This window comes from Bombina bombina, chromosome 9 (genome assembly GCF_027579735.1).
Source record: "Bombina bombina isolate aBomBom1 chromosome 9, aBomBom1.pri, whole genome shotgun sequence".
In the NCBI taxonomy this organism is placed as follows: domain Eukaryota; kingdom Metazoa; phylum Chordata; class Amphibia; order Anura; family Bombinatoridae; genus Bombina; species Bombina bombina.
Window position 1 is genome coordinate 129065961 of NC_069507.1, and position 27377 is coordinate 129093337.

The window sequence follows — 27377 nt, forward strand, 5'->3', positions numbered from 1 at the left end:
CATCCTTTAAATCCACCGTGGTCATGAATTGACCTTCCTGGATGGTAGGAAGAATTGTCCGAATGGTTTCCATTTTGAACGATGGAACCCTGAGAAATTTGTTTAGGATCTTGAGATCCAAAATTGGCCTGAATGTTCCCTCTTTTTTGGGAACTATGAACAGGTTGGAGTAAAACCCCATCCCTTGTTCTCCTAATGGAACAGGATGAATCACTCCCATTTGTAACAGGTCTTCTACACAATGTAAGAATGCCTGTCTTTTTATTTGGTCTGAAGACAATTGAGACCTGTGGAACCTTCCCCTTGGGGGTAGTTCCTTGAATTCCAGGAGATAACCTTGAGAAACTATTTCTAGCGCCCAAGGATCCTGAACATCTCTTGCCCAAGCCTGAGCGAAGAGAGAGAGTCTGCCCCCACCAGATCCGGTCCCGGATCGGGGGCCAACATCTCATGCTGTCTTAGTAGCGGTAGCAGGCTTCTTGGCCTGCTTACCTTTGTTCCAGCCTTGCATCGGTCTCCAGGCTGGCTTGGTTTGAGAAGAATTACCCTCTTGCTTAGAGGATGTAGAATTTGAGGCTGGTCCGTTTCTGCGAAAGGGACGAAAATTTGTTTTATTTTTAGCCTTAAAAGACCTATCCTGAGGAAGGGCGTGGCCCTTTCCCCCAGTGATGTCTGAAATAATCTCTTTCAAGTCAGGGCCAAACAGCGTTTTCCCCTTGAAAGGGATGTTAAGCAATTTGTTCTTGGAGGACACATCCGCTGACCAAGACTTTAGCCAAAGCGCTCTGCGCGCCACAATAGCAAAACCTGAATTTTTCGCCGCTAATCTAGCTAATTGCAAAGTGGCGTCTAAGGTAAAAGAGTTAGCCAATTTAAGTGCTTGAACTCTGTCCATAACCTCCTCATAAGAAGATTGTTTATTGAGCGACTTTTCTAGTTCTTCGAACCAGAAACACGCTGCTGTAGTGACAGGAACAATGCATGAAATTGGTTGTAGAAGGTAACCTTGCTGAACAAAAATCTTTTTAAGCAAACCCTCTAATTTTTTATCCATAGGATCTTTGAAAGCACAACTATCTTCTATAGGGATAGTGGTGCGTTTGTTCAGAGTAGAAACCGCCCCCTCGACCTTGGGGACTGTCTGCCATAAGTCCTTCCTGGGGTCGACCATAGGAAATAATTTCTTAAATATAGGGGGAGGGACAAAAGGTATGCCGGGCCTTTCCCATTCTTTATTTACAATGTCCGCCACCCGCTTGGGTATAGGAAAAGCTTCGGGGGGCACCGGGACCTCTAGGAACTTGTCCATCTTACATAATTTCTCTGGAATGACCAAATTGTCACAATCATCCAGAGTAGATAACACCTCCTTAAGCAGAGCGCGGAGATGTTCCAATTTAAATTTGAATGTAATAACGTCAGGTTCAGCTTGTTGAGAAATTTTTCCTGAATCTGAAATTTCTCCCTCAGACAAAACCTCCCTGGCCCCTTCAGACTGGTGTAAGGGCATGTCAGAACCATTATCATCAGCGTCCTCATGCTCTTCAGTATCTAAAACAGAGCAGTCGCGCTTTCGCTGATAAGTGGGCATTTTGGCTAAAATGTTTTTAATAGAATTATCCATTACAGCCGTTAATTGTTGCATAGTAAGGAGGATTGGCGCACTAGATGAACTAGGGACCTCCTGAGTGGGCAAGACTGGTGTAGACATAGAAGGAGATGATGCAGTACCATGCTTACTCCCCTCACTTAAGGAATCATTTTGGGCAACATTATTATCAGTGGCATCATTGTCCCTACTTTGTTTGTCACATTCATCACATATATTTAAATGGAGAGGAACCTTGGCTTCCGAACATACAGAACATCGTCTATCTGATGGTTCAGACATGTTAATAGGCATAAACTTGATAACAAAGCACAAAAAACGTTTTAAAATAAAACCGTTACTGTCACTTTAAATTTTAAACTGAACACACTTTATTACTGAATATGTGAAAAAGTATGAAGGAATTGTTTAAAATTCACCAAAATTTCACCACAGTGTCTTAAAGCCTTAAAAGTATTGCACACCAAATTTGAAAGCTTTAACTCTTAAAATAACGGAACCGGAGCCGTTTTTACATTTAACCCCTATACAGTCCCTGGTATCTGCTTTGCTGAGACCCAACCAAGCCCAGAGGGGAATACGATACCAAATGACGCCTTCAATAAGCTTTTTCAGTGGATCTGAGCTCCTCACACATGCATCTGCATGCCTTGCTTCTCAAAAACAACTGCGCATTAGTGGCGCGAAAATGAGGCTCTGCTTATGACTAGAAAAGGCCCCCAGTGAAAAAGGTGTCCAATACAGTGCCTGCCGTTTTTTTAACACAATTCCCAAGATTAAAATAACTCTTCAAAGTTATAAACCATTAAATATGCTTATAAAGTAATCGTTTTAGCCCAGAAAAATGTCTACCAGTCTTTAAAGCCCTTGTGAAGCCCTTTATTCTTATATTTAAAACTAAGAAAATGGCTTACCGGATCCCATAGGGAAAATGACAGCTTCCAGCATTACCAAGTCTTGTTAGAAATGTGTCATATCTCAAGCAGCAAAGTCTGCCCACTGTTTCCCCCAACTGAAGTTACTTCATCTCAACAGTCCTGTGTGGAAACAGCCATCGATTTTAGTAACGGTTGCTAAAATCATCTTCCTCATACAAACAGAAATCTTCATCTCTTTTCTGTTTCAGAGTAAATAGTACATACCAGCACTATTTTAAAATAACAAACTCTTGATTGAAGAATAAAACTACATTTAAACACCAAAAAACCCTAAGCCATCTCCGTGGAGATGTTGCCTGTGCAACGGCAAAGAGAATGACTGGGGAAGGCGGAGCCTAGGAGGGATCATGTGACCAGCTTTGCTGGGCTCTTTGCCATTTCCTGTTGGGGAAGAGAATATCCCACAAGTAAGGATGACGCCGTGGACCGGACACACCTATGTTGGAGAAACTCTAGTCTTGATAACTAATTAAAAATGAATCCAATATATCAAATGTGTCTTTCATTATTGGATATAATTGAATTCATTTAGTTCTATTTATCTATTTACTATAAAAAGGTAGCCCTAATTAACCTGCATTTACTGTATATATATCTGCTTTTTATTCCAAATAAACACATCTATAGTATATTGTATACTATCTACAAACTTATATGGCAGTGGAACAGGTAATGCTTGTTGAATATACAAAATGTGTGAAAGAATAGTCTACTTTACAATATTTATTTTTACATAAAGATGAATATATTATTTTGAGTTTTTAAGGTTAAATAAATGACATACATTGATCTGACAATCAGACATAGTTTTAACTACCTTTAACCACTTACCTATGCTGGAATCGGTCTTCCTTCGTTTTCTTGTGCTTCTGGGAACACTCTCCTGCACACACTTATTTTGTGGTGCACTCTCAGGAGTCCCCAGTTGCGCCCCCAAACAGCTTTCATTTTCTCGAGAGTCCCAACCCCCAGGAAATCTGAGGATTCCTTCCTTACTTTTAGAATGCAGATGCCCAATTTCCTCCATCTCATGGATTTCTTCAGATTGACCTGCTTCCTTGGAGACCTTCCCTTGTTTTTCTTCCTCCAAGTTCTCCTGCGGCCTTTCATCTTTTTCAAGTATGTCCTCTCTTGTAGACTGTCTTTTCTTGTCCTCAAATGAATTGGAACACTGCAATTGTGTTTGATTTTCCAATCTTTCTTCCTGTGGGTTCCAGTAAAAGCAATGGTCCGCTTTGCACCCCCACAAGAGACCTTGGTTCTCTTGAAGCCCTTCAAATGAAGGCATTGGTAGGAGCGAGGGGGTAAACTGACAATCTCTGCCATGCTGGTGACACGACTGTATTAAGTGATTTAGAGAAGAGAGAGAGACTGAAAGTAGAATGACTTCTGCAGTGACTGGAAGAAAAAAAATGTGTGAATCGGGACATGGAATTAAAGACATTTGAAAAATGCATATAGAAGTATTGTGAGATATGAAATAATAATAATAGTAGTAAATTTCTCACCAGTATTTCTTGTGCTGGCCACAGATTTATAGCTGTAATAATAGACAGAAATGTGTTGGCAATAGATTAATAATTGCTATATTGCCCTGGAATCCCCAATTAATTAATAACTGCTATATTGCTCTGGAATCCCCAACCTAAGCACATTGTCTTGGGAATCCCAACCCAATATATAAAAGTTATTCTTTGGACTTTACAAAAAGTAAATAACTCTGTCTTTTGTGACAATCATGGAAAGGGTGACAAATAGAATATATCATAATGTATAGTACTGTACAACAGGAGCTTGCAAATCAAATGTATATCAACCTTTGATGCCAGTGAGAATAATGAGAATCTACCTGCTAGATAGTTTTTGTATATAGATAGGAGACAGGAGGAAATTTCTAGGAGTTGTGCCTTCCTAGCTCGAGGAATTTATCAAGCTTTGCTAACAAACCTGGCAAAAGAACACAATTTAACTAATGAGGTGCTACAAAAAGAAACCACAATGCCACAACTCCGTTAGTGTTCTATACCACAGTTAAACCTCTCACCTGTCCAACAAGAACTTTGCAAGCTGAGAGTGCAGGGAAAATCCTAGACTTTCTTTCAGACAGCACCACTCATCCAAATGACAGCCCAGACGCACACGACACTTTCCTCGCTGTGCGTCCAAGAGACGTCTCTTTTCACGGCGGTCAGCAGCCTAAAGAAGATGGAAACCAGTGAGCCTGGAATGAATGTTCTATTTTTTGTCATTATTAGAGTGGACTCCTCTGAATAAGTCTCATATTTGTTAGAATGCAATGAACTGTCCTTCCTAAATAATGAGACTTTTCCTTTGAACCAAACTCTAACTTATCTTTTTTTAAATTGTCTCTCAAAACTGGCGCATTTCCTGATCCCTTCAAGCATGGTCAAGTCACACCCATTCTTTAAAGGGACAGTATACACCAATTGTCATAACTGCATGTAATAGGAACTACTATAAAGAAGAATATGCACAAATACTGATCTTAAAGGGACAGTAAACACCAGAATTTTTGTTGTTTAAAAAGGTAGATAATCCCTTTATTACTCATTCCCTAATTTTGCATAACCAACACAGTTATAAAAATATACTTTTTACCTCTGTGATTACCTTGTATCTATGGCTCTGCAAACAGCCCCCTTATTTCAGTTCTTTTAACAGACTTGCATTTTTAGCCAATCAGTGCTTGCTCTTAGGAGCTTCACGTGCCTGAGCTCAATGTTATGTTATCTATATGAAACACATGAACTAACGCCCTCTAGTGGTGAACAACTGTCAAAATGCTTTCAGATTAGAGGTGGCCTTCAAGGTCTAAGAAATTAGCATATGAACCTCCTAGATTTAGCTTTCAACTAAGAATACCAAGAGAACAAAGCAAAATTGGGAATAAAAGTAAATTAGAAAGTTGTTTAAAATTACATGCCATATTTAAATCATGAAAGTTTTTTTTTACTTGACTGTCCCTTTAACATCTAGTATAAAACCTTTTAAAAACTTATAAAGCTTAGCTCCCAGTTTAGCACTGTTGACGAGGTAGTCAGGGACACCCACTGAAAGGGTCTGGATAAACAAAAGAGACCCTCCCCCCTTCCCTGCATATGAAAAGACAGATAACATAAACAGGAGTCAGTAAACGCGCGTATACATCTTGCACTGTGGAGCTTGGTTAGGAGTCTGCGCAATGTTTTTAAAAAAAGCAAAAACTATACATTTTTACAAAAACACTACCAGACGGGCTAAATTAATTGATCATCTACAAAACATTTATGCAAAGAAAAATCTAGTGTACAATGTCCCTTTAAGAAAGAAAAAAAAACTGATTCTACCACTGCCGGTCTCTTTATTTCCCTTTACCTCCAAACTACCGGAACTTCTATTATATAACCACTTAAAGGGACACTGAACCCAATTTTTTTTCTTTCGTGATTCAGATAGAAAGTTGCTTAAAATTGCATGCTCTAAGTTACTCCTATTATCAAATTTTCTTCATTCTCTTGGTATCTTTTTTTGAAATGCCAGAATGTAAGTTTAGATGCCGGACCATTTTTGGTGAACAACCTGGGTTGTTCTTGCTATTTGGTGGATAAATTCACCCACCAATAAACCATTGCTGTCCAGTGTCCTGAACCAAAAAATAGCTTAGCTGCCTTTTTTTTAAAAAAAGATAGTAAGAGAACGAAGAAAATGTGATAATAGGAGTAAATTAGAAGGTTGCTTAAAATTGCATGCTCTATCTGAATCACGAAAGAAAAAAAATTGGGTTCAGCGTCCCTTTAACACACATTTCTTCAAATAATGCTGTACTTAACCCTCTCCAGTTTGGCTTCTGCCCAAAACATTTAACAGAAACTGCTCTCACTAAGATAACCAACGATCTGCTCTCTGATAAATCAATTTGCCACTACAACTTACTTCTCCTTCTCCTGCATTTAAGCACAAGAGATCATCGCCTTTCACACATTTTCAATTCTTTTGGCACCAAGCCTCTCCTGGTTCCCTTCCTACCTTTCCAACCGTTCATTTGGAGTTGCTGCTGACACTCAAATCTACCTTTCTTCAACTGTTATCTCCCCTTCATTACTCAACCAGGCCACCATGGTCTCTTAGACAATTTCCTTCTGGATTTTCTTTCATTAGCAACAGCTCAATCTATCAGAAACTAAACGTTTCCCTACTTCCCCCCCTCTCATAGACAACCCTAACCAGAAACCACTATTGTGGCAGGGGATTCTTTTCAAAACATTAACCCAGATCCACTGTCTTGGTATCACAGTGGACCCTTTAATCCACATTTACCAAATCCTGCCATACTCATCTATATAATCTTTCAAATTTGTTTTCTTTCATGTAATTAGCAAGAGTCCATGAGCTAGTGACGTATGGGATATACATTCCTACCAAGAGGGGCAAAGTTTCCCAAACCTTAAAATGCCTATAAATACACCCCTCACCACACCCACAATTCAGTTTTACAAACTTTGCCTCCGATGGAGGTGGTGAAGTAAGTTTGTGCTAGATTCTACGTTGATATGCGCTCCGCAGCAAGTTGGAGCCCGGTTTTCCTCTCAGCGTGCAGTGAATGTCAGAGGGATGTGAGGAGAGTATTGCCTATTTGAATGCAGTGATCTCCTTCTAAGGGGTCTATTTCATAGGTTCTCTGTTATCGGTCGTAGAGATTCATCTCTTACCTCCCTTTTCAGATCGACGATATACTCTTATATATACCATTACCTCTGCTGATTCTCGTTTCAGTACTGGTTTGGCTATCTGCTATATGTAGATGAGTGTCCTGGGGTAAGTAAGTCTTATTTTCTGTGACACTCCTAGCTATGGTTGGGCACTTTGTTTATAAAGTTCTAAATATATGTATTCAAACATTTATTTGCCTTGACTCAGAATGTTCAACTTTCCTTATTTTTCAGACAGTCAGTTTCATATTTGGGATAATGCATTTTAATTTAACATTTTTTACCTAAAATTTGACTTTTTCCCTGTCGGCTGTTAGGCTCGCGGGGGCTGAAAATGCTTCATTTTAATGCGTCATTCTTGGCGCTGACTTTTTTGGCGCAAAAATTCTATTTCCGTTTCCGGCGTCATACGTGTCGCCGGAAGTTGCGTCATTCTTTGACGTTATTTTGCGCCAAAAGTGTCGGCGTTCCAGATGTGGCGTCATTTTTGGCGCCAAAAAGCATTTAGGCGCCAAATAATGTGGGCGTCTTATTTGGCGCGAAAAAATATGGGCGTCACTTTTGTCTCCACATTATTTAAGTCTCATTTTTTATTGCTTCTGGTTGCTAGAAGCTTGTTCTTTGGCATTTTTTCCCATTCCTGAAACTGTCATTTAAGGAATTTGATCAATTTTGCTTTATATGTTGTTTTTTTCTTTTACATATTGCAAGATGTTCCACGTTGCAACTGAGTCAGAAGATACTTCAGGAAAATCACTGCACAGTGCTGGAGTTACCAAGCTAAGTGTATCTGCTATAAACTTTTGGTATCTGTTTCTCCAGCTGTTATTTGTATTGCATGTCATGTCAAACTTATTAATGCAGATTAAATTTCCTTTAGTACTGTTACATTACCTGTTGCTGTTCCGTCAACATCTAATTTTCAGAGTGTTCCTGATAACATAAGAGATTTTATTTTTTAAATCCATTAAGAAGGCTATGTCTGTTATTTCTCCTTCTAGTATAAATAAAAGTCTTTTAAAACTTCTCTTTTTTTCAGATGAATTTTTAAATGAACATCATCATTCTGATACTGATAATGGTTCTTCTGGTTCAGAGGTTTCTGTCTCAGAGGTTGATGCTGATAAATCTTTGTATTTGTTCAAGATGGAATTTATTCGTTCTTTACTTAAAGAAGTATTATTTGCATTAGAAATAGAGGATTCTGGTCCTCTTGATTCTAAATGTAAACGTTTAAATAAGGTTTTTAAATCTCCTGTAGTTATTCCAGAAGTGTTTTATCTCCCTGATGCTATTTCTGAAGTAATTTCCAGGGAATGGAATAATTTGGGTAATTTATTTACTCCTTCTAGACGTTTAAGCAAATTATATCCTGTGCCATCTGACAGATTAGAGTTTTTTGAGACAAAAATCCCTAAGGTTATGGGGCTGTCTCTACTCCTGCTAATGTACTACTATTCCTACGGCAGATAGTACTTCATTTAAGGATCCTTTAGATAGGAAAATTGAATCCTTTCTAAGAAAAGCTTACTTATGTTCAGGTAATCTTCTTAGACCTGCTATATTTTTAGCGGATGTTGCTGCAGCTTCAACTTTTTGATTAGAAGCTTTAGCGCAACAAGTAACAGATCATAATTTTATAGCATTATTATTATTCTATAACATGCTAATAATTTTATTGGTGATACCATCTTTTAATATCATTAGAATTGATGTCAGGTATATGTTTCTAGCTATTTTAGCTAGAAAAGCTTTATGGATTAAACTTGGAATGCTGACATGTCTTCTAAGTCATCTTTGCTTTCCCTTTCTTTCCAGGGTAAATAATCATTTTAGTTCCTTTCCTCACAAGGAACAAAAGCCTGATCCTTCATCCTCAGGAGTGGTATCAGTTTGGAAACTATTTCCAGTTTGGAATATATCCAAGCCTTATAGAAACCTATAACCAGCTCCTAAGTACCTATGAAGGTGCGGCCCTTATTCCAGCTCAGCTGGTATGGGGCAGATTACGTTTTCTTCAAAGAAATTTGGATCAATTCCGTTCTTAATCTCTGGTTTCAGAAACATTGTTTCAGAAAGGTACAGAATTGGCTTCAAGTTAAGGCCTCCTGCTAAGAGATTCTTTTCTTTTCCGTGTCCCAGTTAACACAGCAAAGGCTCAGCATTTCTGTAATGTGTTTCAGATCTAGAGTTGGCTGGAGTATTTATGCCAGTTCCAGTTCTGGAACAGGGGCTGGGGTTTTATTTTATCTCTTCATTTGTACCAAAGAAGGTCAATTCCTTCAGACCAGTTCCGGATCTGTCATTATTGAATCGTTATGTTAGGATACCAACATTCAAGATGGTTATTGTAGGACTATCCTGCCTTTTGTTTAGCAAGGGCATTATATGTCTACAATAGATTTACAGGATGTGTATCTGCATATTCCGATTCATCCAGATCACTTTTAGTGTCTGAGATTCTCTTTTTAGACAAGCATTACCAGTTTTGTGGCTCTACCGTTTGGTCTAGCCTCAGTTCCAAGAATTTTTTTCAAAGGTTCTCGGTGCCCCTTTTTTCTGTAATCAGAGAATAGGGTTTTGGTATTTCCTTATTTGGAAGATATTTTGGTACTTGCTCAGTCTTCTCATTTTCGAAGAATCTCATACGAATCGACTTGTGTTGTTTCTTCAAATTCATGGTTGGAGGATCAATTTACCATTCAGTTCATTGATTCCTCAGACAAGGGTAACCTTTTTAGGTTTCTAGATAAATTCAGTGTCTATGACTCTGTCCTTGTCAGACAAGAGAAGTTTAACATTGATATCAGCTTGTCAAAACCTTCAGTCACAATCATTCCCTTTGGTAGCCTTATGCATGGAAATGTTGGGTCTTAGGACTGCCGCATCAGATGCGATCTCCTTTGCTCGTTTTCACATGCGACCTCTTCAGCTCTGTATGCTGAACCAATGGTGCAGGGATTACTCAAAGATATCTCAATTAATATCTTTAATCCGATTTTACAACACTCTCTGACATGGTGGACAGATCACCATCGTATAGTTCAGGGGGCTTCTTTGTTCTTCCGACCTGGACTATAATCTCAACAGATGCAAGTGTTACAGGTTGGGGAGCTGTGTGGGGGTATCTGACGGCACAAGGGGTTTGGGAATCTCAGGAGGTGAGATTTCCGATCAATATTTTGGAACTCCGTGCAATTTTCAGAGCTCTTCAGTCTTGGCCTCTTCTCAAGAGAGAGTTGTTCATTTGTTTTCAGATAGACAATGTCACAACTGTGGCATACATCAATCATCAAGGAGGGACTCACAGTCCTCTGGCTATGAAAGAAGTATCTCGAATTTTGGTTTGGGCGGAATCCAGCTCCTGTCTAATCTCTGCGGTTCATATCCCAGGTATGGACAATTGGAAAGCGGATTATCTCAGTCGCCAAACGTTGCATCCGGGCGAATGGTCTCTTCACCCAGAGGTATTTCTTCAGATTGTTCAAATGTGGGAACTTCCAGAAATAGATCTGATGGCTTCTCATCTAAACAAGAAACTTCCCAGGTATCTGTCCAGATCCCGGGATCCTCAGGCGGAGGCAGTGGATGCATTATCACTTCCTTGGAAGTATCATCCTGCCTATATCTTTCCGCCTCTAGTTCTTCTTCCAAGAGTAATCTCCAAGATTCTGCAGGAATGCTCGTTTGTTCTGCTGGTAGCTCCGGCATGGCCTCACAGGTTTTGGTATGCGGATCTTGTCCGGATGGCCTCTTGCCAACCGTGGACTCTTCCGTTAAGACCAGACCTTTTGTCTCAAGGTCCTTTTTTCCATCAGGATCTGAAATCCTTAAATTTAAAGGTATGGAGATTGAACGCTTGATTCTTGGTCAAAGAGGTTTCTCTGACTCTGTGATTAATACTATGTTACAGGCTCGTAAATCTGTATCCAGAGAGATATATTATAGAGTCTGGAAGACTTATATTTCTTGGTGTCTTTCTCATCATTTTTTCTTGGCATTCTTTTAGAATACCGAGAATATTACAGTTTCTTCAGGATGGTTTAGATAAGGGTTTGTCCGCAAGTTCCTTGAAAGGTCAAATCTCTGCTCTTTCTGTTCTTTTTCACAGACAGATTGCTATCCTTCCTGATATTCATTGTTTTGTACAAGCTTTGGTTCGTATAAAGCCTGACATTAAGTCAATTTCTCCTCCTTGGAGTTTGAATTTGGTTCTGGGGGTTCTTCAAGCTCCTCCATTTGAACCTATGCATTCATTGGATATTAAATTACTTTCTTGGAAAGTTTTGTTCCTTTTGGCCATCTCTTCTGCCAGAAGAGTTTCTGAATTATCTGCTCTTTCTTGTGAGTCTCCTTTTCTGATTTTTCATCAGGATAAGGCAGTGTTGCGAACTTCTTTTGAATTTTTACCTAAGTTGTGAATTCCAACAACATTAGTAAAGACATTGTGGTTCCTTCATTATGTCTTAATCCTAAGAATTCTAAGGAGAAATCGTTGCATTCTTTGGATGTTATTAGAGCTTTGAAATATTATGTTGAAGCTACTAAGTCTTTCCGAAAGACTTCAAGTTTATTTGTTATCTTTTCCGGTTTTAGAAAGGCCAGAAAACTTCTGCCATTTCTTTGGCATCTTGGTTGAAATCTTTAATTCATCTTGCCTATGTTGAGTCGGGTAAGACTCCGCCTCATAGGATTACAGCTCATTCTACTAGGTCAGTTTCTACTTCCTGGGCGTTTAGGAATGAAGCTTCGGTTGATCAGATTTGCAAAGCGGCAACTTGGTCCTCTTTGCATACTTTTACCAAATTCTACCATTTTGTTGTATTTTCTTCTTCTGAAGCAGTTTTTGGTAGAAAAGTACTTCAGGCAGCGTTTTCAGTTTGAATCTTCTGCTTATGTTTTTCATTAAACTTTATTTTGGGTGGGGATTATTTTCAGCAGGAATTGGCTGTCTTTATTTTATCCCTCCCTCTCTAGTGACTCTTGTGTGGAAAGATCCACATCTTGGGTAGTCATTATCCCATACGTCACTAGCTCATGGACTCTTGCTAATTAAATGAAAGAAAACATAATTTATGTAAGAACTTACCTGATAAATTCATTTCTTTCATATTAGCAAGAGTCCATGAGGCCCGCCCTTTTTTTGTGGTGGTTATGATTTTTTTGTATAAAGCACAATTATTCCAATTCCTTATTTTATATGCTTTCGCACTTTTTTCTTATCACCCCACTTCTTGGCTATTCGTTAAACTGAATTGTGGGTGTGGTGAGGGGTGTATTTATAGGCATTTTAAGGTTTGGGAAACTTTGCCCCTCCTGGTAGGAATGTATATCCCATACGTCACTAGCTCATGGACTCTTGCTAATATGAAAGAAATGAATTTATCAGGTAAGTTCTTACATAAATTATGTTTTTTCTTTACCACCAAAATATGAAATCACTCACTTATTTTGTCTCATATTGACTTCTGAGACCAACTACTAAGTGGCCTTCTTAATTCCTACCTCTCCCCCTCAAATCTATCATGAATGCCTCAGCTAAACTCCACCTTAATGTTCATCCACATAAGCCGGCTTCCCCTCTCAGCCAGTCCCCACATTGGCACCCTCATATACTTTAGATTTCAATTAAAAATATTAACCATAAACCTATAAAGCTCTCAATAACGTCACACACGGTTATATTTCCTCTATATCCAGATACTAGCAAACTGCCCTTTTTGAATAAACCTTCAACCTATGCCTATCCACTCCAATTATTACTACTCCCCCCACCTTAAAGACTTCTGTGCCTCTGCAACTTTATGAAAATGTATTTACTGTTCAGTCCCCCACTAGTTTCAAAGCACAGTTGTAAGCACTCTTTACAAACCCACCTACTTAAAGGGATAGTCTAGTCAAAAATAAACGTCCATGATTCAGACAGAGCATGCAATTTTAAGCAACTTTCTAATTTACTCCTATTATCAATTTTTCTTTGTTCTCTTGGTATCTTTATTTACAAAAGCTGGAAAGTAAGTCTAGGAGCCAGCCTATTTTTTGTTCAGCACCTGGATAGCGCTTGCTGATTGGATGGCTACATTTAGACACTAATAAGCAAGCGCTATCCAGATTCTGAACTAAAAATGGGCTGACTTCTAAGCTTACATTCCAGCATTTTAAAATAAAGATATCAAGAGAATGAAGAAAAATTGATAATAGAAGTAAATTAGAAAATTGCTTAAAATTGCATCCTCTTTCTGAATCATAAAAGTTTAATTTTGACTATACTATCCCTTTAATGAAGGTTATCACCTCTCCCTTGAAAGTTCCTCATACCCTTAACAGCAAAATAAAAACATCTGAAACTGCCTTTTCTCACTGCTGGAACCACAATCCGCTTAACAACCTATTGCTCACTTTCTGTTTTCTCAATCTTAAACCTGTAGACTGTAAGTTCTTTGGAGCAGTTTCTTCCTCATCCTATATTAATTATTATTTAATCTGTACCTGTGTTTGTACTATGAATTAATATAATTGTTTACCACTATTCAGGTACCCAGTGCTACAGAATTTGACACCGTTTAACAAACTAATGATAATTATAATATTTTAGATGACTCATTAGTAAACTTTTTTTATATGAATAAATCTTCATTTTTAAGTTTGCATTACAAAAATAAAATCTATATTTCCGAGAATGCTTTTCCAATGGGAAAGAGTATTGTTCATTGTACATGTTGAAGTACCATGGAACATTGTAAGGGAAGTGCTTATTATTGAAAGGACAACCAAATTATTACAGTTTGTGTAGAAACAAAGTTTGACATTTTGAATTCCAAACATGATCATTAGTTCCTCTATTCTGGTCAAGCCTCATCAACAGTGGTCTAGTCACAGATATGTTTTGCTTTGTTTAATGAAGAAGTTCCTTAAAGGGACAGTATACACCAATTTTCATATAACTGCATGTAATAGACATTATAAAGAAGAATATGCACAGATACTGATATAAAAATCCAGTATAAAACCTTTTAAAAACTTACTTAGAACCTTTCAGTTTAGCACTGTTGATGAGGTAGTCGTGGAACACCAACTGAAAGGAGCTGGGTAAACACCCCCCCTCCCCTGCATATGAAAATAGGGCCCTCAATTTCTCCTGTATTTGTTACATTTTGTATCATTGTTTTACTTAAATGAATTGTACCCATGGACAGCTCTGCAGAATATGTTGGAGCTTTATAAATAAAGTATAATAAAATGTGTATGCTTTTTGTGATTGGCTTATCATGATACAGTGGAGGGGGGGAATAACATTGTAATTTGTCAGAAAAAAATCTACTAGTGATTAGAAATTCAAACTAAAGGGTAAATTTATGAAGTTGCATTCACTTGTTCGGATGACTGACATGCCCTGCTCTTGCGCAGGAGCAGAGGGTGGTGAATGTTAAAGGGACAGTAAAGTTCAAATTAAACTCTCATGATTCAGAAAGGGCATTTCATTTTAAACAACTTTCTAATTTACTTTTATCATCAAATTTGCTTTTTTCTCTTGGTATTTTTGGTTAAAAGCTAAACCTAGGTAGGCTTATAGGCTGATTTCTAAAACTCTGCAGTCCACCTCTTATCTCACAGCCTGGCTGTGAATAGCCACTAACATGTACTGTTTGTTCATGTGTGCCATATTAGATAACATTGTGCTCACACCAGTAGAGTTATTTAAGAAACAGCACTAATTGCCTGAAATGCAAGTCTGTCGAAAGATCTGAGATAAGGAGGCAGTCTGCAGAGGCTTAGATACAAGATAATCACAGAGGTAAAAAGTGTATTAATATAACAGTGTTGGTTGTGCAAAACTTGGGAATGGGCAATAAAGGGATTATCTATCTTTTTAAATAATAGCATTTTTTGAGTTTATTGTCCCTAAATTTCACAATGTGATGCACCTTTGTAGGTGGCGACTGCTCTCTCGAGTAGTGAGCTTATCCGTCTGATGATAAATTTTTACATAAGTGTTATTGCATTGCCTTTTTATTATGTCTGAGTATACAATCCTACTACAGTATATGTAATAGTCCTTTAAACTGCAGAGAAATGCTTCCTATTAAATAAACACAGGTGTCAACTACAACATTTTACATATAGGCAACGATATTTATTGTGCTTTGAACTTCACACCCTCCTGACTGATAACTGGAGCTTTGCTCATTAATATTGAATAGCCAACAGATTACATTGTCCGTAATGTAAAGTAGAACAAAAATACCAAACAAATTACATCAAAGTACATTTTTAAATGGACACAAAATCCTAATTTTTCCTCTTGTGATTCAGATAGATAGAGCATTATTTTACTTCTATTATTAAATTTACTTTGTTCACATGGCATTCTTTATTGAAGAGATATCTTGATAGGTAGGACACATGATTGACAGGAAACACTGCTGCCACCTACTGTTCTTTCAAATGTATAACGTATGAAACTGCTTCCATATATTACACCATTCAACCTGCTTTTCAGCAAAGGATAACAAGATAATTAAAGGCACATTCCAGACAAAATTGGAATCCACATGGATGAATTTCAGTTTTGAATAGGAGCTTTTATTATAATATATATGTATTAGCAAAAATGCTTCTTATAAAAGCTATAGCTGTTTAAAAAGTGTATTTAAGTATGCACCGTGCACCAGCATTTTAAACTCAACACTTGCTCACAAAGCCTAAGGGGCTTGTACCATCTGCTAATAACTCAATTTGTTAATTGCTGACATGATACAAGCCCCACTGGCACTCTGAGCAGCAGTATTTAAAATACGGGTGCACTTAGAATATCTAACTATGCTTCACATGCACGTGCAGAGAAAACTGTTAACTCTAAAACAGTGATAACGTTTGCTAGAAGCATTTTTGCTAATTATTGTATATTTCAAATAAGTTTCTATTCCAAGATCTAATTCCTCTATGTGCAGTTAAATTTTGACCGGAATTTCCCTTTAAGTAAATTTGATAACAGAAGTAAATTGGAAAGTTGTATTTTATTTTTTTAATTTACACTCTATCTAAATCAATTAAGACATTTTTGGGGGTTTATGTCCCTTTAATGGTCATCCAAGTTCTCAAATCAAGAAAAGAATCAAGTCTGACAATTTGCTTTTTGTTTAACTAATAAGACTTTTCAAGCAGAAATTGTATTGTTGTGAGGAAGAATCATAAATGATAGTTTTCTACGCAGATTGTTACAAACGAGACTCTTTCTGTTTCAAAGTTTCAAGGTCACCACAATCCCCTTAAACTTGATAAAAAAAAACAACATTAAAGTGAAAGTAAACTATCAAGCACCTCTATGCCGCAACGCAAAATACATCGAAAAATATGTAAAGTTTAATTCATGATTTTGTTAGATATTATCTAAATTATCTCATAATTGTACCTTTCAGTCCGCATCAATATATCGCCGTTCCTCTGCCAGGCTAAAAAAAATTAAATTATTTTGATATGACGAATATCGTCTTAGATATTTTTATTGGTCCCCCAGTGGCGTCTGAACATCCTCACTCTACGCCCCCAACTTCAACTACGCATGCGTGTCTCATTGAATTTACTCCCTGTATAGAAGTGCGTTCATGAGACACGCATGCGCAATGTCCTCAACAGGGAAACATAGTGATTGACGTAGCCGCATCAGCACATTTATTTATTGGCAAGATGACACTTCGCGGCCGATTTATCAAGGGCCGAATGGCCCCTTGATTGCGGAAATAGCAGTTATGAAGCAGCGGTCTTAAGACCGCTGCTCCTTAACTGGTCCGCTGCCTCTGAGGCTGCGGACATCAATCAGACTGATCCTATATGATCGGGCTGATTGACACCCCCTAGCGGCCGATTGGTCGCAAATCTGCAGGGGGCGGCATTGCACAAGCAGTTCACCAGAACATAAATGCCGACAGAGTATGCTATCAGCATTCAGCAATGTCTGGCGGACATGATACGCTACAGTGTATCATGTCCGCCAGACAATGATAATTCGGCCCCTTAGATTCTAATTAGGCTTATGACTCCGTGAATGATCAGTGCGCTCTTCAGGGAATCATTGACAGAACAGGAACAGCTAATACGATCACTGCTACGATACTAAACAATGTATTGAGTGATTCATTGTTTAATATGTATCACAGCAGAGATCGTATTTTAAAAATTTTTGTAATTTTAAAAAAAAAATATTTGTAAAATAACAAAACCAGGAAATCAGCAGGGGTGGAGGAACATATGAGAGGGTATGATAGAAGAATCAATATAAAATAAAAAATAAGAAGGAATGCAAAAAAAAACCAACTTAGTGACTACATAGATTGTTATAAGAGGAATCCATGGCATTAATTCTGTTGGTGAAAAATTACTTTCACTTTAATATAGTTCTTCTGATAACTTTTTTTTTTACTAAATATTATTTTTTTTTTTTTTTTTTTTTTTTTATAAACAACTTTATTGAATATTGCATAATGTGATACATATAATAGGAGACGCAGCTCCTTGTTGTTTACATATCCAACAGTTGTCCATTATTTGTTATCCTTACTTTAATACAAAATATATTAACTTTCTAGAACTCTCTACTTATTGGAATCAATAGAGATATACGTAATAACAATATAGAAAAAAGGAAAAGGGGTAGCGGGAAGGTAGAGAATAAGGGAGGGAGAGAGGAGAGAAAGAGAAAAGGGGAGAGAAGAAAGAAAGAAAAAAAAAAAAAAAAAAAAAAAAAAAAAAGGGGAAAGGATCCGTCCTGCTCTGCCCATGTCCCCCAACCAGTCTAACTTTCTGTGGGTTGTTTTTCTTTAAGTAATTGAAGATATGTGTCCCAAGTTTGGGTTATCACTGCATAAGTATCCATTTTTCCATGTTTGAGATAATAGTATTCTTCTAGTGAAATTAACTCGGTAACCTTCTGAACCCACATAATAAGTGAAGGTGCTCCATTATATTTCCAGTTTTTGGCTATCAGTTGTTTTGCCCCGTTAGTCATAATCTTAAATAAGTTTAGGTAAGGTTTATATTTAATTTTAGGTTTTTTGTTTAGCAGCCATATTAGGGGGTCTAACGGGAATATTGTTTCCATTATGTTTTCTACTTCCCCTATTACCTGTCTCCAAAAGTTCTGAATGGCATTGCACCACCACCACATATGTGCTGCATTGCTGTTTACATGTCCGCATCTCCAACATTTATTAGGCTGTGAGCGGAATAGTCGGTGTAATTTTTGTGGGGTAAAATACCACCTGTGTAGTATTTTGAGATTAATTTCCAGTATGGAAGATGAAATAGAGGATTTGACGGTGGCTTGAAGTATCGAGTCACCCATCTGGGGAGTTATAATAACCCCCAGATCGGTTTCCCATTTTTCTAGGTATGGTGGTATATGACTTGGTGGCCTCTGTATTAATAATTTATATATTCTAGCTAGTGTATGTCTGATTGGAGGAGGTTGTGTACATAAGGTTTCGAAGTTGGTCAATGGCCTTACCATGTTGTTATGATCTTTGTGTTTGAGAATATAATTTCTAGCTTGTCTGTAGGTGAACCAGTTAGCAAAACATTCGTGTCCCTCTGTTGTTAGGTCAGTTTGTGAGCGTATTGTTTCATTAATAACCATCTGTCGGATGGTAAAGTCTCTGGTTATTGAATCTGTAGTCGAGGAATTTGTAAATGGGTTCAATGTAAACTCGCCATTCTCTATTAAGGATGTGAGCGGGGAAGGTATGGAGGAAATAAATAAAGATGTGTGTATAGTTTTTGTCCAGATCTGGTAGGTCTCCCTAGTCACCGGGTTATCATTTTTCAGACTAAATTTGATGGAGTTATTCCAACAAAGACGTCCTAAGTGGGGTCTTTGAGATATTAAGTGTTCCAGAGGGACCCATCTCTTATGATGGTAATGGATGTTCCAGTCTACGATTCTTTGTAAAAATATAGCTTGCCTGTATAATTCTAAATTTGGTACCCCCAAACCTCCTAATGTTCTAGGTAATTGCATTGTGTGTTGGTTGATTCTAGGTGGTTTTTTGTTCCATATATATTCCCGAAATGCTCTCTGTATGGATGGTAGATAGTGTTTGGGGAGTGGAATGGGTAGTGTGACAAAACCAATCTCGCCACTGTACATTGGAGGGCCTGTTATGGAACATTCTTTGGGCTGGAGGTACATGGGCTTAAGGATACCCAGAGACTGCATGGAAATATGGAATTTTATATGCTGGACACCCCATGTACTTTCATAACTCTGTCTTATGTCTATGTCACCCTGTATCCATAAATACAGGATGGGTACAGGGTGTGAGTGCCCCTTGTGGGAGCAATTGTGACTCTATAAGCCAAGTGGGCATAAAAGACTTTATAGCTAATAAGAACTGTTCCTATATTCAGTAATAAGATGTATTCTATGTGTGTTTAAGATCTGATTGTGTCTCAGGAGTCTGTCTGGGTAAACTGATTGTGTCCTTGTGTGATTATGTTAACTAGACTGCCCAACATCAGATTGTCTGAGTAAACGTTCTTCCCTAGTTAATTAACTTAATATGTTAATCTGTTTTACCTGTGAATAGACAATTGTTAGAGGTTTGATGCATTGTTCATATGTTTGCTTTACTGTTAAACCAATGCCCTCTGTAACCTGAAGCCAGGGTGTATAAATCTGTGTGCTGCCTTCAAATAAAGCAGATATTCTGTTTAAACCTGAAAGCTGGCTGGTTTGTGAATTGCTGATTCCCTATGCAGGACGTTGTTCCCTGGTATTAACCCTTGGTACACTGTTGGTACCGTAACATTGGTGGCAGCGACGGAATGAACCTTATCGCCCAGAAGAGCAACTACACAAGCCAGTAACCTCAGGAAGAGGGGGATTATTACAATACTGACTAAGATGGAAAAGAGAAAAGTAAATTGTGCAGCTTTTAAAAACTTCCTGGAAACAGAAGGAGAGATTGATGGGTACCTTGCGGATTTTGAGAGGCAATGTGCACTACACAAGGTACCCGCAGAGGACTGGGTCACGATATTATCTGGAAAATTATCCGGCCGGGCCAGAGAGGCTTTTCGGGCCATTCCAGATGAGGAAGTCAGGGATTATAATACTGTAAAAGAGGCTCTGCTCTCCAGGTATGCGGTTACACCGGAGGCATACCGGAGACGGTTCAGAGACACTGTTAAATTAGCTGGAGATTCCTACCTTGAGTGGGCATGTAAGGTGCACCGCACAGCAGCTCACTGGATAGCGGGGTGCCAAGCCATATCTGGGGAAGAGGTGCTGCAGCTATTCCTGTTGGAACATTGCTTCGACAAATTACCCGCAGGAGTTCGAGAGTGGGTTCGGGACCGTAAACCCTCCACCCTGCAGGAAGCGGCTCGCTTGGCAGATGAGTATACGGATGCCCGCAAACTGGACACTGCTACCACTAAGCCCCCTGCTAGAGTGGAGTACAGACCCCCAGTCACCCCAGCAGCTGCCAGTTACCAAACCCCGGTGCACCACTATACCACACGGCCTCCGGCCACGAACTACCCTCAGAGAGCCCTGCGGTGCTACTCACAACCTATTCGGTGCTTTAGATGTAAGCAACTAGGGCACAAAAGACCAGAGTGTCCCCTAAACGCAGCGAACCAAGCGCAGTCCTGGAGAAGACCCGCCGGCGGAATCCCACGTAATCCTCAGCCTGCGGCCCGCTACGTAGAGGCGCAAGAATGCTGGAGCATCCTACATGAGGCAGACCTTGTGCAAGCTGCCCACCGGAATAACCGGCAACTGGTTAAAGTGAATGGGAAGAAGGTCAGTGGTCTACGGGATACTGGTGCTACCATGACCTTGCTTCAAAAGAACTTGGTGTCTGAGAAACAGTACACTGGAGACACTGTGGCTGTGAGGGTAGCAGGGGGCGATGTGTTCAGCCTACCTGTTGCCAGGGTACATTTGGATTGGGGAGTGGGCGCTAGACCTGTGAATGTGGGGGTCAAGAAGGACTTACCTGCTGATGTTCTTCTTGGAAATGACTTGGCCCCCCTTGTTTCTGCCTACGCTCCTATGGGTCCCGCTGATGTTAACTCTGTGACTACCCATGCTCAGATCCGTGTAGCAGAGACTGACCCCCCTGCTGCTAAGCCCCAGAACGCTGAGCTCAGTAAATCTCTATCCGCTATTGATACGTGGAAGTCCCGTTACAATGCGCTGATGAAGGAGAAGAGGAGCGCAGAGGAAAAAGCATGTTTAGAACGTGAATCTCTGCTAGACAAGCTGCACCGACAGACTGCAGAAAACACCAGCTTGAGAGTGGAACATGAAACATTAAAGAAAAACTTAGTGACACTGGAGGAGAAGCTGACGCTGGCTCATAGTGAGGTGCAGCAACTCAAGGGCACCCTATGTCAGTATGAAGGGATTGTGGATACCTATAAAGAGCAGGTACAGAAAACTCGTAAAGAAGCTGATGGGATTTTGAAGGACTGTTTGGCCCTGGTCTGGGCACTGAGGAATTTGAACCCTTGTTTGTATGGACAGGAATTCTCTCTCATAACGGGAATACAGATGGATTGTCCCAGCAAACTGACATGCCTACCAGGCGCTCTGGTGGTATATGGCACAGTACATACCCTGGACAGCCGAGCATGACAAACCAGAGGGAGAGGAGTTTGATGGTCCTGTCCCCCAGCAACACGGCTGTTTAGCCAAAGGGGAGACGATTGGTCTCCCCCTCCAGCAGCACAGCTATGTATCCAAAGGGGAGACAGTCGGTCTCCCCCTCCAGCAACCAGGCTCCCACCAGGCTACTTCCATGGTAGTGCTGGCACCCGGGCAGAGTACAGCTGGTCTCTGCCCACCTCGCAACCCACCAATTCAGCGTACCAGTCCCCCACACAGCTGTGGTGAGGCACCTGGACATGGACAAGTTTTCCCCGTACTCAGGTGTAGTAACCATTTATTGTGGGTGGGCTGTACTACTAATTGTGTTTTATGGGTGGGTTGCTGGACTAACCAGGGCACTGACCGGCAGGAGGTCAGATACCCTGTTAGTCTGTTTGGAAAAGGGGAGAGATGTGACAAAACCAATCTCGCCACTGTACATTGGAGGGCCTGTTATGGAACATTCTTTGGGCTGGAGGTACATGGGCTTAAGGATACCCAGAGACTGCATGGAAATATGGAATTTTATATGCTGGACACCCCATGTACTTTCATAACTCTGTCTTATGTCTATGTCACCCTGTATCCATAAATACAGGATGGGTACAGGGTGTGAGTGCCCCTTGTGGGAGCAATTGTGACTCTATAAGCCAAGTGGGCATAAAAGACTTTATAGCTAATAAGAACTGTTCCTATATTCAGTAATAAGATGTATTCTATGTGTGTTTAAGATCTGATTGTGTCTCAGGAGTCTGTCTGGGTAAACTGATTGTGTCCTTGTGTGATTATGTTAACTAGACTGCCCAACATCAGATTGTCTGAGTAAACGTTCTTCCCTAGTTAATTAACTTAATATGTTAATCTGTTTTACCTGTGAATAGACAATTGTTAGAGGTTTGATGCATTGTTCATATGTTTGCTTTACTGTTAAACCAATGCCCTCTGTAACCTGAAGCCAGGGTGTATAAATCTGTGTGCTGCCTTCAAATAAAGCAGATATTCTGTTTAAACCTGAAAGCTGGCTGGTTTGTGAATTGCTGATTCCCTATGCAGGACGTTGTTCCCTGGTATTAACCCTTGGTACACTGTTGGTACCGTAACAGGTAGTGTCTGGAGATAGTATAATATTCTCGGGAAAATATTCATTTTGATTACCTCTATGCGTCCTAGCCACGAGATCTGTTTGGACCTCCATGAAGAAAGATCACTGATAATTGTCTGTTTAAGTGGTATGTAGTTTAGCTTGAATATATCATCTATTGTAGGGGCCAATTTGATTCCCAGATATTTTAATGCTGAAGGGCACCAAGTGTATTTGGTAAGATTTTTGATAGCTTGTTGGTCTATGTCTGATATATTTATATTTAAGAATTCAGATTTGGTCCTGTTAATTGAGAAGTTGGATAATGTGTGAAATGTTTCAAATTCCTTGTTTAAATGTGGGATAGATATTGTTGGTTTTGTAAGGGTAAAGAGCATATCGTCCGCAAAGAGGGAAACCGTATATTCTTGTGAGTTGATATTAATCCCATGTATCTGTTGGTTATGGCGGATACTTGTGGCTAGCGTTTCTATAACACAGGTGAATAAGAGGGGCGATAAGGGGCAGCCCTGGCGTGTTCCGTTTCTAATTGGAAATGGGTCTGACAGGGTGCCATTTATCAAGATACGTGCGTTTGGTTGAGAATATAAAGAGAAAATTCGGGCTAGTATTTGTGGACCTAATCCTAGGTGTGTCAGGGTGGCTCTCAAATAATCCCAGGCAACACGGTCAAAGGCCTTTTCGGCATCTGTGGACACGAATAGAGTAGGTATATTGTTTTTCTTAACATAATGTATTAGGTGGAGGGCCCTGACCGTGTTGTCTTTAGCTTCACGACCGGGCACAAAGCCAACTTGGTCTTGATGAATAATACTGGGGAGGATTTTATTTAGTCTGAGGGCTAGTATTTTCGCGTAAATTTTGATGTCTGTGTTCAATAGCGAAATTGGGCGGTAATTTGCGGGGGAGGAAGGAGATTTGTTAGGTTTTGGTAGTAAAATAATATGAGCTTCGAGTGCTCTTGCCGAAAAGGCCTCCGCGCTGTCTATGTATTGGAAATAATTTAAGAGGTGAGGTGTTAGTGTGTCTCTGAATATAGAGTAATATTTATGGCCAAAACCGTCTGGACCCGGTGTTTTTCCAGTTGGTAAATCTTTGATGACTTGGGTTATTTCCTCTAAGGATAGAGGGGCTTCTAGGTCCTCTTTTTGTTCAGGTGTAATATTGGGCATTTTTAACCGACTAAGGTATGTATTCATCTCTTGTAAGCGTGTTTGTGTGTCCGTGGTATGTTTGTTGTAGTCATTGTTGATATTATATAATTTTTGAAAAAATCTTTGAAATGTATAGGCTATTTGTCTGGTAGAATGTTGTATATGTCCTTTTTCATCGATAATTTGTAATATGTATTTTTTATGTGCTTTATGTTTAAGGTATCTCGCTAGCTGGCGTCCAAATTTATTACGGCCCTCGTAATGTTTCTGTTGGTTGTATAAAGCCTTTCTTTTATGTTCTTTTGACAAATGAGAAGCTAGATTTTGTCTTTCTAATGTAAGTGCTGTTAAAGTATCTTTATCTGAGGGAAAGTCCTTATGTTTTGCTTCCAGTTGTTGTATTCTGAGGAGATATGAATTAACTGTCTCTCTTTTGGTTTTATTGATATACGCTTTCATGGCTATCAATTCTCCTCTGACAACACTTTTGTGTGCTTCCCATAGTGTTTGTGCTGAAGTTTCAGAAGTATTATTAATCTGAAAATATTCTATGAGTGTTTTTTCAATCTTTATTACATTTATAGGGTCTGTTAAGAGTGTGTCGTCCAGTTTCCAGATAAAATCTTTGATGGGTTTAGATGGCCATGAAAAAGAACTAGTCAGTGAGGCGTGGTCAGACCATGTTATCGGCCATATCTTGGCTGTATGAAATAAATCTAGGCTCCCTACGTCTGTAAATACATAATCAATTCTGGAGTATACTCCGTGTGGGTATGAGTAGAAAGTGTAGTCTCTGAGTTGTGGGTGCAATGTTCTCCATACGTCTTGGGCTACTATAGTCTTGAGACTTGATATTGTTTTATTTAGATTTGAGGTAGGAATCGAGGAACGGCTGGAGGAACAATCTCTAACAGGGTCTAGGGCTGTATTGAGGTCCCCGCACATAATGAGGGTTCCTTTCTGGTTGTCCAATAGTAGATTGGACAGTTTTTTAATGAATAAGTGTTGGTGAGAATTAGGAGCATATACTGAGACAAGAGTCACCGGTCTATTGTATAGCAGGCCTATTAATATGATAAAGCGGCCCTCTTTATCTCTAATAGTTTTCAGTTCTATGAAAGGTATACCTCTTTTGATAACTATGCCCACCCCGTGTATTTTGTGTTTATGGTGTGATGCCCAAAAGCCTGTGCCATAAAGGCGGGTGAATGTGGATGGTTCTTTTGCTTTTCTAAAGTGAGTTTCTTGGAGAAACATCAAATCGGACCTTAGGGTGCGACTCTCTCTCAGTAGTGTGGATCTTTTGTTAGGCAGGTTAAGGCCTTTTGCGTTTATTGAGTATAAACGTATATCGTTTGTGGGTGAAGGATGATTTCTTTTATCAGTCATAGTCTAATGATATATGTGATGAGTGAGCAGTGTGTGTGACTTCCCAAACAAATGTGTGTCATTAGAATTTGGCCGGAAACACAGGACAGAGCAGGAACATGACCCAAAAAAAAAAAAAAAAAAAAAAAAAAAAAAAAATAGACATAAGCATAAAAAACAAAAACAGTATGCAGTAAAAATCAACATACTTTCAAACTTGAGGTAGCATGTCAAAGTCTAAGTCTCCAACTCCAAAGCTTTACACATGTATGAGGAATTGGTATAAGTTTATCATTTTAACTCTTTAATTTTAACTCTATTAACATTGTACATCATTGCAATAGTTAGGGCTTCTTGTATTTGGTATAGTAGTTTTTCTGTTATTTCTATTTGTAATTAAAGGTTTATTACATTAGTATTTATTTCACTATCTTCTTGGTAGTGTGGCTCGTTTATATTCTCCTTCATAGTTATACAGTTTGCTCAGAGTGAGCCAGAGTGTTATATTCTTAATATATTGGTTATTAAATTTGTCAAATTTCTTGGGTTCTAAACTGTGTCTCCTTCTGAATTTTAAAGGGATCTTATGTATTTGGTTCTATTCTATTTTATGAGGGGGTTTAGAATATATCCTCCTAATTATTTCTTTAGTACTCTGTCTGATTGACAATGTTCTATGTGTGGGTGAATATTTATATAATCACATATATTCTGGCGTTGTGTCTTATAATTTTATATGTTGGCTTGTTCAGCTTGGAGTCTCATGTTAGATAAATCTTAGATTTTTACGTGTGGTATGGCTAGTGTACATGTAAGTTTAGTCTATATACATTTGCTTTATAATCAAGTAATCATTTTTCTATGTGTGGGTAAATATTTATGTGATCGCATATATTCTGGTGTTATGACTTATAATCTTATGTGTTGGTTTGTTCAGCTTGGAGTTTTATGTTAAATAAATCTTAGGTTTTTACGTGTGGTATTACAGGTGCATTTGCAAGTTTAGACTATATACACTTGCTTTGTAATCAAATAGTCATTTTCATACAACAATATCTAACCTAATTCCAAGTTAATTAACTCAAAACAACTTTCTACAGGAACTTTTCTCGCCCTTAGAACCATAACAGATTAAATTCAACCAATAACTTAACAGTATTATATATTGTCTTTCTCCGTTGTTCTCTGATATGCAAAATAGATAGTCATTTAGCCTAATGGCTAGTTGCATATTATACGTAAAACATAATCATTTGGCATTTTTATTGTATCATGTTATATACTTATCAGTTCTGGAGGCAGACGACAAAATTTTCTCTTTGAGGGGGGACCCCCAACATATATCCAGTGTTAATTCCGTGGTTTCTCAAGAAACTAATTAGGGGTCTTCTACTCTTTTCTTCTTATATTGGACTGTCGACCATTGTGTTCTCTGGGGCAATGGGTTATCCATTTTCTGTGTTGATGAGGTTGGTAAGCCTTCCTGTGGAAAGTCTATATTTAGGCTCTTCGAAAAAGAATCCAAGTCATTGAGTTCTTTATAAACATGTGTTTTTCCATCTTGCTGAACTATGAGACTAAAGGGAAATCCCCAACGATATTTAACTTTTCTTTCCTGTAGGCGCTGGGTGATAAAACGAATCTCCCTTCTCCTTTCAATAGTTGCAGGACTTATGTCTTGGAAAATCTGTATGCTGTAGGTCTGAAATTTGATTTCCTTTTGCAACCTAACCTGTTTCCAGATAGCTTCTTTATCCAAGTAGTTAGCAAATTTGATAATTATATCTCTTGGCGGTTTCGGAGGAACTGGAATGGGTTTTAGAGCTCTGTGTGCTCTCTCCATTGAT

The 27377-nt window shown here is 38.9% G+C and overlaps 1 protein-coding gene across 2 annotated transcripts in view; it reads right to left on the reverse strand.

The window, feature by feature from the left end:
* The window catches only part of ZNF692 (zinc finger protein 692), an 82030-nt gene that overhangs the window by 41154 nt on the left and 13499 nt on the right, over positions 1–27377 (reverse strand). Inside the window, exons 2-4 of one of the 2 annotated variants that reach the window (XM_053692377.1) lie at positions 4592–4743; positions 4056–4087; positions 3544–3945 (exon numbers count right to left, since the gene is read on the reverse strand). In XM_053692377.1, coding sequence (XP_053548352.1) covers positions 3544–3945; positions 4056–4087; positions 4592–4743 — 586 coding nt within the window. Of the gene's footprint in view, positions 1–3378; positions 3946–4055; positions 4088–4591; positions 4744–27377 lie in introns of both variants that reach the window. The other variant, XM_053692376.1, reaches the window with a different exon arrangement.